Below are 17,392 nucleotides of genomic sequence, written 5' to 3' on the forward strand. Positions count from 1 at the left end.
GTGACCTTGGAGAAGTCCCTGGCTCAGGCCGTGCTCAAGAGCGGTAGGTCAGCCAAAGCGGGAGGGTGTGTTTGGTCTGGTTTGCCCTTTCCGGTTTGAGGGGTCCTGGGGCGACGGCCACCCCAGCCTGCCCGGAGACCCCTCCGGGCATCCTAGAAGCTGGCTGGAAACATCGATGAGAAGGGGTGACGGACAGTCCCAGTAATAACTGGGCACCGGCTGTGTGCACGGAGCCTTGACCGGTGTGAGTCTTCAGGCCCCCACCCATCACCCCGAAAAGACGCCTGATCATAGAGGAGGCTGCTGGGACCGGGGGGGGGGGGTGGTGTTGCCCAGAGGCTCCGGGTTTAGCACTAATGTCCCCTATCCCTGGAGCGTCTGTCCTCAGTTCAAGACGCTTCGTCACGGCGGGTCAGGGCCACACAGCCGGGGGTGTCAGGCTTGGAACTTGGGGGTGCGAGCCCAGAGCCCCCGCCCCTGCATCTTCCCGTCAGTCTCCTCTGGAGTCACTGGGTCAGGCTGGCGGCTGCACCGCCGTGGCAGACCCTCCCCGGGCTCCTGTGTGCCCGCCCTGAGGGGCAAGGGTGGTGCAGAGGAGGCACAGACGATGTGGAATGTGGCCCTCCGTGGCCGCAGGCAGCCTCCTGAGGTCCTCTGAGCCGGGGACCCCAAGGGTCGAATACGGCAGCTGTGAGGGGACCACAGCGGGGACCGTGGGTGGTAACAAGTGGGCCCATGGGGTGGCCGTGATGCCCGGGGGCTCTCCTGGCTCCACCCCTGGGGATCTGTGTCCCCAACGGCGGCTGTGGGGGCCTCAGCAGGCAGGCGACTGGTAGGTGGATGGCCCTGAGCTGAGTGACGGGGGTGCCCTGGTGTTAACCCCTGGGGCGAAGGACGCCAAGGGTCGCAGAGAGACTCAGACACCCGCAGTCCTTGGAACCAGTCTTTATGGAGGCGCTAATCCCTCGCCTCCCCGGGTCCCTGGTGTCCACGGGCTGCCCAGAGCCCCCCACCTGGGCCACATGAGCAGCTCGCTGGCCCTGACCCTTCTCGGGCCTGGCCCGTTCTCCCGACCCCGCACCCTCCACTCTGTCCTCTGGGGCCCGAGGCCCCACGGGGCAGGGTCAGGGCTCCTGGCCTCGGGGCGAGGAGGAACTGTCCGTGTCCTGGCCCCCCACCGGGGCCGAGGCCCCCGCGCTGCGCAGCTCCCGGGCCAGCTTCTCTGCCAGTTTCCGGAAGGGCGGCCGGCGGGCAGGCTCAGCCTCCCAGCAGCTGCCCATGAGGGCATGAATGGGGCCCGGGCAGCCCTCGGGGGGCTCCATGCGGTACCCCTTCTCCACGGCCTCTGACACCTCCTTCAGCGACTGTGGGCAGAGGGCACGCCAGCACAGCTGGGGTCAGGGCCATGGTCCCCGGACTCACAGGGGACCCAGCGCCTCCCCCCAGACCCCACTCACCATCTTGGGGTATGGAGCCCGGCCGTATGAGAAAACCTCCCAGAGGAGCACCCCGAAACTCCAGACATCCGACTTGCTGGAGAACTTCTGTGGGGCCCAGGACCAGGGTGAGGAGGCAGCCCTAATGGCTTCTGTTACAGCCCCTGCTTCCTCCAGGAAGTCCCCCTGGGCTGACCTTCCCTCTCTGGTCTCCTCCCGATAGACTGACCCCTCTGAGTCTCCCCCCTCACAGAGCGGAACTCAGACTCAGTGGGGGAAGGAGTCCTTGTTGTTCTGGCCCTCGGCACTGAACCCAAGTCTGTTTCAGAAATGGGGACACTGAGGCCCAGATAGGGCCACACGAGGAAGGGTCCCAGGGTGGAGGGGGGCTCACCCCGTGTTTGAGAGCCTCGGGCGCCGTCCATTTGACCGGCAGCCGGCTTGAGTCCAGCCCCTTCCGCTCGGCTTTGGCCAGGCCAAAGTCACTGACCTTGGCCACCAGGTCCTCGGAAATGAGGATGTTGCGGGCGGCAAGGTCTCGGTGCACCAGCTTCTTGCTCTCCAGGTACTCCATGCCCTCAGCCACGTGCCTGGGCCGGGGGCAGAGCACGGGGGGGCGCGGGGCTGGGGGGTGCTCGGTGACGGGAGCGCAGATTCCCAAGGCCAGGCTCCTCCCACTTGGCACCTCAGTTTTCCCTTGACCTTAGAAAGCCCCCTCCCCGCCCCACCCGGGGAGTCCCACTCACAAGGAAAACTGCAGTAGCTGGGGCGTGCTCACGAGGGCCCGGCCTCGTGTCCGTAGAAAGTTCACCAGGTTGCCCTGTGGGGAAGGGAAGTGGGCCTGGGCGGCTCGAGGCTGCTCAGGTGCCCCCCCCAGACCCTGATCCCACGCCGGGCCCCACCCCCACCTTGCTCACGTGCTCCATGACGATGTAGAGTCCCTGGTGCAGGATCACGCCCAGCAGACGCACCAGGTTCTTGTGCTGGATCTTCCTGGGGGCGGCAGGCGGGCCGTGAGGGTGCGCCTGGGCCCCTCCCTCCCAGGGGGCCCGCCCCCCACCCGGGACTCACGTCATGACCGCCGTCTCGTCCAGGAAGGCCTGGGCCGTCACATCGCACTTGACGTTCTTCACGGCCACCTTCTGTCCCAGGTACTCACCCTGCAGGACCGCTGTGGGAAGCGGGGGGGGGGGGGACAGGGGCGGGGACAGGCAGATGGAAACACCCACGCACACTGACCGCCATGCACACCGCCAGGGCTGTGGGTCCCCAGGCCTGGAAAACCCCTCACCCCTGCAGGCTGATCAAAGACAATCAGCTAAGTAGGGTCTGCAAACTTCAGCTCGTGGGCCAAATCCAGGCCTGCCTCCTGCCTTGCGAGGCTCACAAAGCTCGGAGTGGTTTGTACATTTTTTCACGTTTGAAAAAACTCACAAGAAAAACACCACTTTGCAACAAATGAAAATGACAAGAAATTCGCAGTTCAGTGTCCACAAATAAAGTTTTATTGGCCCATTCATTTACCTGTGTCTGCAGCAACCTCCTGCTACTAAGGCAGAGCTGAATAGATGTGACACAGACTGGCCTGAAAAGCAGGCCCTTTACAGAGAAGGTAGGCCGACCCCTGATCTAAGCCCCAGAGCCTTCCAGAACAACAACTTCCAGGAATGGCATTCCCAGTACAGGGCCCAGAGATGTGAAGGCATTGCGCACGATCACCGATCACGGAGTGCTGGTCCGCACAGCTGATGTCACCGCCCCCCCACCCACCCCCCCGCCACAGAGGGAGACACAGGCACACAGCAAGGTGTTAACACGGGTGTGGATTAATTCATCTCTCCCGCCCCTCTTCCTTCAGCCCCGGACCCAGGACCCCACTTACCTCCAAACTCACCCTCTCCAATCCGCGCACCCAGCGTCAAATGCTGTAGGTTCAGTAACCAGCCGGCTGTGGGGTGGAGACCCGGTCAGAGGGGAATGGGTTCCACCAGCCCCTCCCGTGGGGGGGTCCGCCTGGCGAGAGGCCGGTGGTGTCTCCCACAGCGCCCCGGCAGGGACACACATTCGGGCGGCCACTACGCCTAGCAACGGCCCGAGGGCTTGTGTGAGACACCCCACCCCTGGTCCTGGTTTTCAAGTGCTGGAAAGCAACAGAGCCTGCCCATCTCGGGCCGACCTGAGGAAAGGAGCTGACGAGGGTTGGGGGCGGGTGGGGTAAGGCCCCAGCCTCGCTCTCCAGGAACGCCCCATGGAGCCCCAGGGGCAGCCGTGGGGCTGCCCTCTCTTCCACCTGGAGACTGTGTCCCTCCAAATACCCCATGGGTTCTTCCCTTTGGAGTCTTTTCATCTCTGGCTACCCAGGGACACACAGCAAAAGATACCACAAACAGGGAGGCTGTCAAAGTTCCTGGAATCTTCTGGTAAAGGTTGGAGACTCTTCCAGAATCTTCCAGAATCTTCCAGCACTCTAAGTGGTCATCTGCAGTCCAGCCTCCCTGACGCCTTGTCTCAAAACTGCCTACGTTCCCCCTTCCTCTCTACTAGGTTCCATAGGCCCCCTCCCCTTCCTCCCCAAAGCCCCACTCCACAATCAAGCATGGTGACACCAGCCTCCCTTGAGGGCCACCCCCAAGACGTCCAGATTTCCCTGGGAGAGACATGCTTCCAAAGAGACATGATCGTCAGGTTCAAAGGGGGTGGCCGTGGAGGTGGGGGTGGCATTTGCTTCGGGCCCTGAGCATTGAGGATGTCATTTCTCAATGAAGATGGGGCTGGAAGAGTACTTGGGGAGGGAAAAGAATGCACAACAGCACAGAGGCACGGGAGGAAACAAGGAGGGAAACGGGGGACAAAAAGGAAGGGCCTTGTAGATGAGGCCAGGAAGACAGCTCAGCCATGAGGGAAAGTTCTAGAAGGCAAGGGAGAGATATGGGTAGATTTTCATGGTAGAAGGTCACCTCTGGGGGCACAGAGGCAGGGCTCTGGTGGAAGGATCTAGGGCTGGGGCTGGACGGCCGGTGGGTGGGTGGTGGCTTGAGGCTCAGGCCCAGGCTTCTGGCCCAGGTGACAGGGCGGGGGACAGAGACGTGGAAGCAGCAGCAAGTGTGGGAATTCACCCCATGTGGGCTGCTGGGCGTCTGTGGGCCCTCCTGCCCGCCCCGAGGGCTGCCCCGGGTGCTCTGCTCATCGTGCCAGGTCCCGCAATCCGCTCGTGTGCAGCGGCCTTGGCCGTGGGCCCGGTGCGGGAGGGCAGGGGCCCCTACCTTTGGCCAGCTCCTCCTCTGCCGACTTGGTGCCCTGCTTCCTCTTGGGTTTCACTAGCTTCGTGCAGATGGCCCCCTTGTCCTTGCTGTAATGCTGGGGGGGGGGGGGACGGGGACAGGGCAGAGGCAGCTGTGAGCCTGGCCCCACGGTGAGGGGATGCCCTGCATTCTGTGCCCTGAACTGGGTGGGCAGGAGCTGGGGAGAAGGGGGGTTTCCTTTCCTCCAGAGGAGTTGGGTTGGTTTCCATGGAAACGGAAAGGATGCAGGCTAGGAAACAGGAGGATCCTGGGGAAGGTGGGGCGGTGGTCTCTGGACGAGTGTCAACTTGGAGGTTCCTAGGGGTCTAGAGGAGCCACCCCAGGGCCCCCCCCCCCCCAGGGGTGCATCCAGAGGACTCAGACCACCTTGGGCTTGGTGGCCCACGGAGACCAGCCCCTCCTCCCCACGCAGCTTTGGGCGTCGGGCCCCACCCCCCACTGCCGGCATGGGGCAGGGCCTGGGGTGTCCGCGCGGCTCTGGAGGCCCCGGGCCTGGCGGCGGCCACACCTCCACCATGTCCATGAGGTTGCAGAAGCAGACGGCCTCGTCGATGGTCAGGTGGCCGTCGCGATGCAGCACCCGGTAGTGGATGACGTCGCGGCCGAAGCTCACGCACAGCACGTAGTCGCCCGGATGCCGTGCGGACTCTCGCACCAGGAACAGCCCGTCCTCCGGCGGCTGCAGCTGCTGCACGGCCTCCTGGCCCGAGATCTTCCCGTGGAACCACCTGCGGCCGGCGGAAGGGCGCGCTGGACCAGGCCGCCCAGGCCCTCCGGCCCCCGGCCCCCGCCCCGGGCGGCCCCGCGACTCACGGCATGAGGCTGAGCTTGGGGTCGGCCGACAGGGCCTCGCGCTCCCGCAGCGCCCCCGCCGCCAGCAGACCCTCCTGCCCGCTGGCGTGGTGCTTGGCACGGTACCAGCTCTTGCTCTGCCAGGGAGGGAGCCAGGGGTCGGTGTCTGCGGGGGGGGGGGGGGGGGAGGTCCTGCAGAGGCACACCTCCCCAAGCACCGCCAGGCCCCCGGGCCACCACTCACCTCACAGGCCTCCAGGATGGTGACCACGTCCCCCTTGTGGAAGGCCAGCTCTCCTGGCTTGGGGCGTGTGTGCTCACACTTGGTGATGCATTGGGTGCCTGGGGCCCAGCGCCTCTGTGGGGGGGGGGGGGGGCGGGGGGCAAAAGGGCATGAGAGATGCCAGGGGTGAAGAAGAAATGGAAACTGGGCAAAAGACAGCCAGGCAGAAGCAGAAAGAACAACACAAAAGAAAGGGGGAGCAGCCAGGATAGAAACATCTGCTTCTACGAAGGCAGAAGATCGGGAAGAAGAGGTGACAGAAATGCAGCACCGGCTGAAGGGGACACGGTCAGAGTACAGCCCCCGACACGGCGCTGAGGTCCCATGGGTGTGGACTGAGCAGGGCGCGGGACAAGACACAGGCAGCCCGGGGTGGGGGTACTCACCGTTGGCATCCTGGCTGAGACGAACGTGGGGCGCCAGGCACGGAGGAAGCGGGGGCTCACCTGGGTGAGGGGCAGAGACCAGCTGGAGAGCCCAGACTGGAGCCAGGCTGGGGCCCGGGGCCATTGCTAACGAACCACTTCCAGCCGGGGCCAGATGGAGGCGACAGGGGGAGGGCTTCCCCATAGGGGGTCCCGGGTGATGGCTCCCTAAGCCCCTTTGGGGAGGTGGTCTTTATCCACAGGAATTCCTTGTAGAGTTGCAGCCATGAAACATCAGCGAGGAAACCACAGAATGTAGCCTCGCCACGGTCCCGAAAGGGAAACGGAGGCACAGGGTGGGCACAGAGCAAGGGGCCATATGGTGGGGAGGGGGGAAGTGCCTGGCTCAGCCCCCAGCAGTCACTCAGTGGGTGGGGAACACGGTGCCGCCTAACTGAGCTTGGTTCTTCCTCTTTTCTGGTAAGTGGGCAGGGGCAGGGGCAGAGCAAGGAACCAGAGGATGATTCAAGGTCATTCCCCACTATCCCTGACCCTAGGGTGGGGCCGGGACGGTGGGGGGGGCGGGTAGGGCAGGGGGCATGCAGCCCTCCTGGGCCCCTCTGGCCATGGGCTGAGCCTCTCTGATCCCCCACCAATCCCAACGCCAACCTAGAACAGACACACGGTCTCTTGCTGCTGCGGGGGGAGGGCTTTTCTCCCCCGGACCCCACAGCAGGTGAGTGGGCCGTGGGGACGGTTGGGAGATGAACCTCTGCCTCTCCAGTACTGCCCCCCGTAAATCCCCAGCCCCCTGTGTACTCACACGCATACTGATCCATGTACACACGAGCACACACAGAAACACATGGGGCTTGGACACAGGTGGACACAGGGACCCACGGGCACGCGGGTGTGCAAGCAAAGGCACGTTCACCTAGAGACAGGTGTGCACACGTCTACACATGTGCACACACGAACAGCCTCTCCGACATCCAGAGATGTGTGTGCCTGTCTCCCCCAACACACACACGGACCCGCACTTGAACACCTGGGCGCCAGACGCGGGGCCGCCAGGGCACCCGGAGCTACACGAGCTACACGCAGGGCCGCGCACACGCATCTCGGCCACACGCGAACATCCCTCCACGTGGACGCGCGGATACACACACCCGGGAGCCTGCAGACGCGCACACTCGCACCCAGAAAAATACCCCCCACCCCGCGCCCGATCGCCTCTAACCACCCGCTACCCCAGCCGCGTACCGGCCGCGCACGCCGGCCGCGCACACTGGCGCTCACACCGGCGGCTCCAGCGCACGCCCGGGACGCCCCCGGGGCCCTCGGGGTCCCCCCCACACACCGCCACTGCCCCAAGGTCTCTCCCCTTACCCCCGCCACCGGGCTCACCTGCTCAGGGGGCGCCCCCGAGCCGCGCCCCGCGCCCACACCCAGGAGGGCCCCCGAGCGCTGGCTGGGCACCCCAAGGCAGCCCTGGCTGCACAACTTGGAACAAGTTGCTCCGTTTCCTCATTTTGGGGGGGGGAGGGCTGGGGGGAGCGGGGGAGCGGGAGGCGCCGCGGCCCGGGAAGCCCCCGCAGGTCCTAGCGCCGGCCGCACTGCGGTCTGCTCCGCGCGCCGCCGCCGCCGCCGCCGCCGCCGCCGCCGCCGCCGGCCCCTCCCCGCCCCGCCCCTGCGGCCCCCGGCGCCTCCCGCACGGCCCGGGCGGGGGGCCCGGGGCGCTCGCCTGCTCCACGTCGCGCGCCCTGGCGTGGTGTCTCGGCCGCGCACCCCGCCCACCCTGGGAAACAGAGGCCTTGGAGCGGGTGCCGCGCGCGGGGCGGGGGCGCGTGGGGGGCGGGGGGACGGGGAGAGTGAGCTGCCCGTTTGCGGAGATAAGCAAGCCGCAGCGCCCAGGCTGTGTACTGGACCCTCCTGACTCCGCGATTCCAGCGCCCTCACTCACCTCCTCTGCCCGGAGGATTCTTGGCGCCTGGCGCAAAGTGCTCAAAAATGTCAACGGTTATCGGTGTCGTTACGATCATCATCGATATTAAGGGGAAACTGGGGCTAGAGAAAAAAAAAAAAAAATCACGTGGGACCGGAGGCCTCCTGGCGGAGGGGACAGTGAAGCCCGGCCCGGGCCAAGCCAGCCTGCCTGGGCTTCCTTCTCTGTGGGTCCAGCGGCTTCAACCTCAGAAAACAGATGAGCATTTGAGGCCCGAGGCACTGGGGTCTGGGCAGGGGCTCGGGCCATGGCTCTGCTTCCGATGGAGGAGTCCGCTTGGCAAGGACAGAGCTGGTCCTAGGAGGGCAGTGAGCCAGGATGCCCAGGGAGGAGCATCCCGGGTCCTGTATGTAATCTTGTCACCCCAGAAGGCTTTTGGGAACGGACGCCCACTTACGGAGTCACAAAACTTCCCTGTTGTGGAGCCACAACTGGGAACTTCTATGTATTGAGGTCCTAGAGTCAACAGCTGTTCACACAGCACCGAGAGGTGACACGATACCAATGGCACCATCCATCCTTTGGTGTTACACCGGAGAGAAGAGGTCCAAGGGGGAAAGTTCCAGAAGGGGACCCTGCAACCAGCAACAGGCACAGGCCCTGCTGTGGACCCGGGGCTGGAGACCCTGCAGCCAGCATTCGGTTGGGTCCTGGGGCCACCATATATGGCAAACCATCATCACTTGCCTGAAATAGAAACACATCAAAATAGCCACAGGAAGCCCAGCAGCCCAGCGTTAGATGCAGACCAGAGACTGAGCCGGAGGCCCCGTGATGGAGGCCCGCCTTCCCTTTGCTCAGCAGGGACGTGAGCCCACGTACAAGACTCTAAGGGGCCCTAGCTCCCCAGGGAGACTTGCTGCTTGATGCAGTCAGAGGGGTGGGAAGAGATGTGAAAGGGGCTGGCTTGCTCCCTCCGTGACAATACTGTCTGGGTAATGCTTTCATCCTCCCCAGGACCCCAGGGATCTTGTCCCGAACTCCAGAGGCGCTCAGAGGAGCCAAAGGTGCTGAGACTGGAGAGGGACGGGCTTAAGTAGATAGTGCCAGGTTCCCAAATCTCCAAGGGCTAGCCGGGGGTGCAGGCGCCCCCCCCCCCCCCCGCATATGGGGCACTGAGCTGCACCTGACTTTAGGGAGATAGGCTTTGAGCCCGGGGCGTATTTCGGTCAGAGCTATAGGAGGGGTCAACTCCCCAACCCTAAAGACATTCACGAGTTGGCCACTTGGAATCTCAAAGGCTAGAGGGGTCTTTCAGTCCCCGGGGGTGGCATTGCCAGTATTTCCTCCTCCTGCCAGGAGCTGGGGGTGGGGGGTGGGGGAATCTTGCCCTTTCCCTCGACTAGTCTGAAGCCAGCCGGGCCTCAGAATTACCCAGTCCCGGGCTCCTCACCCTCCGTGTTTCAGTCCTGTCGAGCTTGATTCCAGAAATTCTCTGACGCGCCAGGCCACCCCGCCTGGTACAGGCTGGCGACGCAGAAGCCCCTCCCTGACTTCCCAGCTGCCTCCAGTTTTCCCCCTTGCTACCTACCACCATTCACCTTCCCCTGCATGGCTAAGGATGAAAATGTGACTGTAGCCCTCCCCCGCGCTAAATCCTCCCATAGCTCCCCACTGCCGAAAACGCTCAGCGTGGCATTCGGAGCTCTTCACGTTCAGCTCCCAACGGACCTCCCCGGCCTCCCCTCCTGCTCCCACAAGGCACCCAGCAGTCTGGCACCCCCTTCTGCCCAGAATGCCCTTCCCCTTTGTCCTGTTGGCATCTCCAGCTCACACCTATCTCGACTGGCACCACTTTTAGGATGCACCCACCTTCTCAGAGCAAAGCCCTGCTTCTATGCCCCGAAAAGACCCCTCGCCGGAGGCACCAGCTTTCTTGTCTCACCGAGTGATGGGTGTGGACCTGGCCTTGGTGACTGAGCCCCGTGAGCCTGCCTGGGAAGGAGGCCAGTGCAGAGAAAGCAGAGGCTGAATCCTGAAGGAGGAATTCAAATCCTCGGATCCAGCCGTGCCTCGAGTTCACGCTATGACTAGTGTTGGCAACCACTCTGCTTTTTTCGGCTGCTCCCGCAGGGGGTTCTGCCACTTGCGAGCAAAAGGATTCCTAATACTGAAAATAGGGCAGGAAGGTGGGCGTTGAAGTGAACGTACTCCAGGACGTGGCATCGGCGAGTCAGGTTAGATTGCCCTAAACCCGGCTAGAAGTGGGAGCTCCTGGGTGCACCCTTCCAAGGTCTGATAGATCTCCCGTCCATCCGCTGGGTCCGGTGGTGCCGTCTTCCGACACGTGCAACAGAGGAACCCTGAGGTCCCACCCGCTTTCCCTCCTGAAGGCTCTTCCTTGTTTATTCAAATCTCACCGTTTTTCGCGTCCTACCTCTCTCCTTTGTTGGCTGTTGCAATTTGCAGAAGCCCCTGTTCTCCAAACTCCTGGTGGTTTGGGGGCCCATCCTGAGTTCCAGAGAGGCCAAGCTACTGGTCTATGGTCGCGCAGCTGGCTGGGGCTGTAAGTCAGGCCTGCGGACTCACTCAGTGGGGTTGTAAACTTCTCAAAGGCAGGGCACATTTCTTAATTCTGTACTAATATGGATGAAAATCGATGTAGGCGGCAAACAAGGGGAGTCATAGGACATGCACCTTACGTAACACATCAGTTTGAATCGGGACTGGCTACACAGGATGGAAGAACACGGGTGCTGGAGGCTTGAAGTAGATAGAAATTAATCTCTGAGGGATGTACTCCTGGGCAGTGTCAGGAACCGAGGCTCCTGCCATCTTGTTGCTCTGCCTTTCTCCGCACATGAACTGTCACCTCTTGAGCTAACATGGCTGCTGAAGCTCCAGCCCTCCCATGTGCATTCCAGCCAACAGGAAGCGGGAAGTTGGCAGGGAAAGGTACACCTCTTCCCTTCAAGGGCTCTTCTTGGAAGATGCACGTGACAGCTTTGCTCTATTCCATTGGGTGGAACTTAGCCACATGGCCAAATTTAGTAGCAGGGGAAGCTGGGAAATGTAGTCTTTACAGCAGGGGCCAAGGAAGCCTCCTCAAAGCTCCCAGGCATGTCCCCACTTCAGGGCCTTTGCGTTCGTTGTGCCTTCTGCCTGGGACACTTCCCCGGACGTACCCATCATTCCAGCGCCTACAGAATATTCCAGTCTTCTGACACTTCACGTCCTCTCCCCTTGTAGATCAGTAGAGCTATCATGGTCTAACTGGCCATATATTGTGCTCATTTTGTTGTGGTGGTGGTGGTGGTGTTGTTATCTACTGGCTGCAGCCTCTCCAGAACATCAGCTCCCCAAGGCCAGGGGTTTTGGACCGTGTCATTCACGGCTGTGGCCCCTGAACCTGGCACACAGGAGGGGCTCAGGACGTATTTTTTAAGCCAATGAGCACAAGGGAGGGGAGAGGTAATGGGCAATGACCGTGAGCTGAGCGCTTTCATTGCAGCCATTTCACAGGCGAGACAACTGAGGCCCAGTCAGTGCCCGGGCTCACCCCGGGATACAGGAAGCGGCGGGCTGCACTTTCAACCCCGGGCCGTCGGGCTCCAGGGCCCACAGGCCAGTTGCACGGCAAGGTGTTGGGCCCATGACGGACCCCCAAAGAGTTCTCCAGAGGGCAGGGGAGGCAGGACGGCATCAGCCAGACGTGGGAACAGCTGAGCTGCCGGGGGGCCCCCGAAGATCCTCGGCTGGAGCACCGGGCCAGATCAGAGTGCCCCAATTAGCACACCTTCAAATTTAGCTTTCTCCTCCCCGCCAGGGGACTTGGGGGATTCAGCGGAGGAACATTCCGCTCTTTCGAGGAAAACTGCTGTATCGCTCACTCTGCAACTGGACACATGGTGTGACGGGCCCTTCTCCACTCACCGAATGGAGGGCTTCTCAAGGCGACTGCTTTGGGGTGCCAGGCGGGACCTGCCTTTGGTGGGGGAACCTGTTTGCCCGCCCCCATCCCTCATCTTGTCTTTCTTGTTCTGTAGGTGGAGCTGAGCCTGCTTGTAGGTTCCACACGTGTAAACCGGGTCCATAGCACTTCTTGGCTTAAAATCTTTGCGTGGCACGGGGCGCGTGGGCGGCTCAGTCGGTCGAGCGTCTCCGACATCAGCTCAGGTCATGATCTCGCGGTTTGGGGGTTTGAGCCCCGCGTCGGGCTCTGTGCTGACAGCTCGGAGCCCGGAGCCTGCTTCGGATGCTGTGTCTCCCTCTCTCTCTGCCCCTCCCCGGCTCACGCTCTGTCTCTGTCTGTCTCAAAAATAAATAAAAAATTAAAAAAAAAAATCTTTGCATGGCTCCATTATGCTGAGGATAAACCCAAGCTCCTCTCGGTGGCCTGTCACGTCACCAGCTGTGTCTGGCTGCTGTCACCTCTTGCTCTCAGCTCCCTCCACTTCCCTTGGCTGGCTTGCTACCACTTCCTCTGCCTCTGCCTGCTGTTCCTCAAATGTTCCAGGCACTGCCTGGCCTTGGGGCCTTTGCGCATGCTGTTTTCTCCTCCTCCTATGCGCTTTCCCCAGCTCCTCTCCAGCTTGGCTCCTTCTCAGCATTTCTGGTTCCTCCAAGAGACCCTTACTGACCACCCATAGTGGCCACCCACCATCTGAGCCCAAATCACTACATGTTACCACGTCTACTCATTCTTGTTGACTGCCCTCCTGACGTGCCTTTGCCCCCTTGACAAAATGTATGTTCCATGAGCAAGGGCAGGGATCATCTCTGGCTTGATCAATCATTTACCTCTGGAGCCGAGCCTGCAGTAGACCTTTATGTTATTATGTATAACTTGTTCACAGTGGAGCAATGTCTGCTAAGGAGCACGTTTATTTTCTAGGCCTTGTTCTGGTATTTGCCTGGAGTTAGTGATTGCCTTTGTTTTAGTGTATCTATGACACTCCGTCTCTTCCAACCTTTCCAATGGATCTAACTTCTCCACTCAGGGCCAGATGCGGCCCGGCTGTACCCCTGGTCCTTCTTCAGCACCTAGGGGTTCCTGGGAAGTGACTCCTGTTTTTTTTTGGGGGGGGGTCCTAGGTCTCCCTGTTTCTTGGTCTGTGCCCTCATTTCGGGAGTGTGTACCCTCAAGGCTTTTCCTTCCACCCCCGTGTGCCTGTGGCTTGACTGAAGACACTATCCCGAGTGGTGGCTGACTTCCTTGCCTGGTGTCTTCCAGATTCTAGCCTTGGGCAGTTGAACAACCTGAAGCTGTCCTGCTTCCTTATCCCCTGCTTGTCACGTTGTTTGCCCTCTCTTTTGAAGCCTGTACGATCTTCTTAGCCTCCACATCCTGTACTTTCAAAGTGTGGGTTTGGTGGGCGTCTGTGTTCACTGGTCACGCTGGACGTTCTGGCGGGCTGTGTCATGTGTTCCATTCCTGCCAAACTTTCTTAAATGATGTCACTGGTGATTTCTTCCCCTGTGGTGTCTCTTCTTCTTCATCATACATTGGTCTCCTACTTTTCTTGCCTTTTTTTTTTTCTTTTTGTCTTCTCATTCCACTTTTTCTTCCAAGTCTGTCAACATTTCCATATTTTGACTACCAGGTTGAGTTTCCAACTTCTTTCTAGTTCTTTGAATGTTCTTTTTCCTTTTTAAGATTCTCATCTTTAAGTAATCTCTACACCCAACATGGGGCTCGAACTCACGACCCTGAGATCAAGACTCGCACGCCCACTGACTGAGCCGGCCGGGCGCCCCTTAAAGTTCTTTTTCAAAAGGCAAATGTAACCCTGCTTCCTGGCCATCGCATCTTCTACAAGCTCTCTGAGGATAACCTGCATAAGGGGCTTTCTACAACTGCTTTCTTCTGTTCTCATTGTCTCTTTCCTCCAGATTACTTTTTTCCTTCTCTTTTTGGGTTTTAGTCTCTCACTAGGTAACATTTGCTCTATGGCAAGTGACATAGAGCTGGCAAGAGGCTCCTCGCCATTGGAGTGGGTTGAGTACAAGGCACTGGTCACTGCCTCAAACACCAGTGACGCCGTAGGGCTTTTCTCACAGCCCGGCGGCTCGTATTCTGGAAGCTGAAGAGGTCACGGTTTCCTGTGTGACTTTCACCTTGATTGCTGGTTTCCACCTTCACACCTGCCCTCCGCCATGCCTGTGTCCCTGAGGCCGAAACCTTCCGTGCAGCAAGTGTTAAAAAATCCACTTTATTACTGGCTTCTCCCCCAGCTCTGCAAGGTGGGTGCTGCTAGTTTTGATTCAACATTATAGAAGGTTGGGGAGGCGAAGTGAACTGTCCTGACACCCCACAGCTCGTCTGTTCAAGGCCACGCTGAGACGGGAGCCTGGAGTCACCCTCACTGCACGAAGGGACAGCTGCTGGCTCAGCTTTGGTTCCTCCCAAGGAAGTTGGGGAGTGCTTGCTGATTGAATACTGAATACATTTCAACCCTCTCAGTGGCAGGCATAGGGAAGCCACATGAGTGACGGCTCATGGTGCGTGCCAGGTGTTCAATAAACGCTGGTTGGATAAAAGAAACTGAAACAGCAGTGCGTGATACAAGATGTCCCAGAATGGGGGCGCCTGGGGGGCTCAGTCGGTTAAGCGTCTGACCTCGGCTCAGGTTCTGATCTCGCGGTCTGTGAGTTCGAGCCCTGCATCGGGCGCTGTGCTGACAGCTCGGAGCCTGGAGCCGGCTTCGGATTCTGTGTCTCCTCGTCTCTCTGCCCCTCTCTCTGTCTCTCAATAATAAATAAATGTTAAAAAAAAAAAAAAAAAGATGTCACAGAATGAAACCTAACTGCCAAACTCATGGCCACGTGAAGATGAGTATTTTGGAGATGAGAAGACACAGTCCCGACTTGGGAGAGGAGAACAGGGCTCCCTCGTTTACCATGAGAGGGAACCTGGCCAGGTTCTGACGGATTCCAAACTTGCACGTGGAAATTTCAAATGCCTTCAAATGCCCGCGCCCCCTGACCGATAAGTTCCATTCTGGGACATCTACGGAGGGAGGGACAGAACCCCACAACTGTGCAAGACAGCATGTTTGCCGCATCATGGTTAATAACTTGAAAATGTCCAACAGGAGGGGATGGTTAAGCAAATTAGGGCACGTTCATTTTGTGGGATCTATTAAAATGCATCTATTAAAAATGCATCTATTGGGGCGCCTGGGTGGCGCAGTCGGTTAAGCGTCCGACTTCAGCCAGGTCACGATCTCGCGGTCCGTGAGTTCGAGCCCCGCGTTGGGCTCTGGGCTGATGGCTCAGAGCCTGGAGCTTGCTTCCGATTCTGTATCTCCCTCTCTCTTTGCCCCTCCCCCGTTCATGCTCTGTCTCTCTCTGTCCCAAAAATAAATAAACGTTGAAAAAAAATTAAAAAAAAATGCATCTATTAAAAATGACATCTCAGCCAAAAAAGTGGGGGGGAAATGCCCACCAATAGATGAACAGATAAACAGAACACGGCCCACACGCGCACGTCCCTCGGCCGCGAGCCGGAGCGAGGCGCCCACCCCCCACCGCTGCCCTGCGGACGGACCCCGAACACACGACGCTCAGGGAGGGAACCGGACACGAGAGGCCCCAAGGGGTGTGAGTCCACGTGTGCGAAACGTCGTGGGGGCTGGGGAGGGTGAGGGTGAGGGTGAGAGCTAATGGGGGCAAGCCTTCTTTTTGAGCTGATGGAATGTTCTGGAATTAGATGGTGGCGACGGTCGCGCATCTCAGCGAAAATAGCAAAAGCCACTGAGTTGTACACTTTGATATAAAGCAGCAAATTTTATACGCGTGTTACCACAATTAAAAAAGTCATATTGTGAGGCCCGTGGAAGAATTAAATGAGAAAAAGTCTAAGCGCACGCAGAACAACGAGGAATCAAAGTTGAGACGGTGTCACGTGGAGAAACGCAGGCACCAAAATGGTATAAAGAGCCGACCCGCCACCGAGAGAGCACGAGAGGCAAGACGGGAAGGAAACACGGCGTGTGTTCATAGTATTCGACCTCGTTTCCACCCTTTCGCTTTCCTGAAACTGCCAGGCTTTTTGTAACGGGAAAACCCAACACACTGAAGTTCCCTGGTGTGTTAAAATAGACGTAAAACTCACCGTCTCCAAGAGCACAGCTGAGCGGCGTCAGGCACACTCACACTGTCGTGCAGCCGCCCCCCCCCCCCCATCTGCGTCCAGAACTTTCCATCTCCCCAGACTGAGACTCTGTCCCCATGAAGCACGGACTCCCCGCCCCTGGCTCCCACCATCTACTCTCTGTCTCTGTGGGCGGGACTCCTCTAGGGGGTCACGCGGGGCGTGTCCTTCTGTGTCTGGCTTCTGTCACTGCACACAGTGACCTCCGGGTCCGTCCACGTGGTGGCAGGTGGCAGGACGCCCTTCCTTTTTAAAGCTGAGTAATATTCCAGTGTCTGGGCGGGTGGGCCACGGTGGGCTTGTCCATTCACCTGCTGACGGGCACTCGGGTCATGTCCACCACTGGGTCGCTGTGGATGCTGCTGCTGGGAACGTGGGGGGTGCAAGTACCCGTATCCCAACTCTTTTTTTTTTTTTTTTATGTGCAGAACTTGAACAGACACGAACGGGGCACGACCCCCCGCCCCCCCCACCAGCCCAGGCTGCCTGCTCCACCGTAGGAGAAACACGGGGCTCCTGGGAGAGATGGAGCTGGCATTTCCCCCCCAAACGCTGTCGACACCGGCCGAGCCTTGGAGATGCTCCCTGCACCCCTGGGGCGCGACTTATTTCGGACCAGGGACACGGCGGGTTCTCACGGGTGTCGCTGTTGCCGGCGGCTCTGGATGGAGCCGGCTTCCATTTTTGTCCTCCCCGGACCGCCTGCCAGGTGCGGCTCCAGCCCTGCCCACACTGCCCGCGTCATCCCTCCCACACTCACCGCTGTCTCCTAGCAACCGGGCTCGCCCGCCAGCATCCTGCAGCCTGAGGTCCAGGGATGCCGCTCCGGGGCCTGCTCTCCAGCTCTCCAGCCTCCCCGCCTGCCACGGGGCTGGCTCCGGGGTCCCCTGCCGGTGGGAAGAGGGCTGAAGGGGAGAGACCAGAAGAGACGCTCTGCGGGCCGGCGGCAAGCGCAGTCGCCCAGACGCTTCGTCCATCTGGACCCGGTGCTTCGCTAACCAACTGCTTGATTTTTTTCGGGAGTTGCTAGGGGGAGAGATTTAACTTCCCTGTCAGCAGGATTGGCTTTAGGCCACCTGGTGCTGAGGACACTGTCCCCCTTCCCCAGGAGCCG

The 17,392-nt window shown here is 60.1% G+C and overlaps 1 protein-coding gene across 4 annotated transcripts; it reads right to left on the reverse strand.

The window, feature by feature from the left end:
- Positions 1-930: 930 nt before the first annotated feature.
- On the reverse strand, positions 931-17,391 carry MATK (megakaryocyte-associated tyrosine kinase). 4 transcript variants are annotated; one of them, XM_043586169.1, is made up of 14 exons: positions 17,039-17,391; positions 8,142-8,245; positions 6,200-6,259; positions 5,775-5,888; positions 5,552-5,667; positions 5,247-5,466; positions 4,700-4,793; positions 3,319-3,384; positions 2,508-2,607; positions 2,345-2,429; positions 2,183-2,256; positions 1,831-2,026; positions 1,458-1,544; positions 931-1,364 (listed from the first exon to the last, which is right to left on the reverse strand). In XM_043586169.1, the coding sequence occupies exons 3-14, from the start codon at positions 6,206-6,208 to the stop codon at positions 1,125-1,127; spliced, it is 1,401 nt and encodes a 466-aa protein (XP_043442104.1). In that variant the 5' UTR covers positions 6,209-6,259; positions 8,142-8,245; positions 17,039-17,391; the 3' UTR covers positions 931-1,124. The 4 variants fall into 4 exon arrangements, with proteins under 4 accessions (XP_043442104.1, XP_043442102.1, XP_043442101.1 ...); XM_043586167.1 differs by lacking the exons at positions 8,142-8,245; positions 17,039-17,391 and adding exons at positions 7,002-7,112; positions 7,586-7,804 and having other exon boundaries at positions 2,354-2,429; XM_043586166.1 differs by lacking the exons at positions 8,142-8,245; positions 17,039-17,391 and adding exons at positions 7,002-7,112; positions 7,586-7,802.
- Between the last annotated feature and the right edge of the window lies 1 nt (position 17,392).

Source organism: Prionailurus bengalensis, chromosome A2, assembly GCF_016509475.1.
Source record: "Prionailurus bengalensis isolate Pbe53 chromosome A2, Fcat_Pben_1.1_paternal_pri, whole genome shotgun sequence".
Lineage (NCBI taxonomy): Eukaryota > Metazoa > Chordata > Mammalia > Carnivora > Felidae > Prionailurus > Prionailurus bengalensis.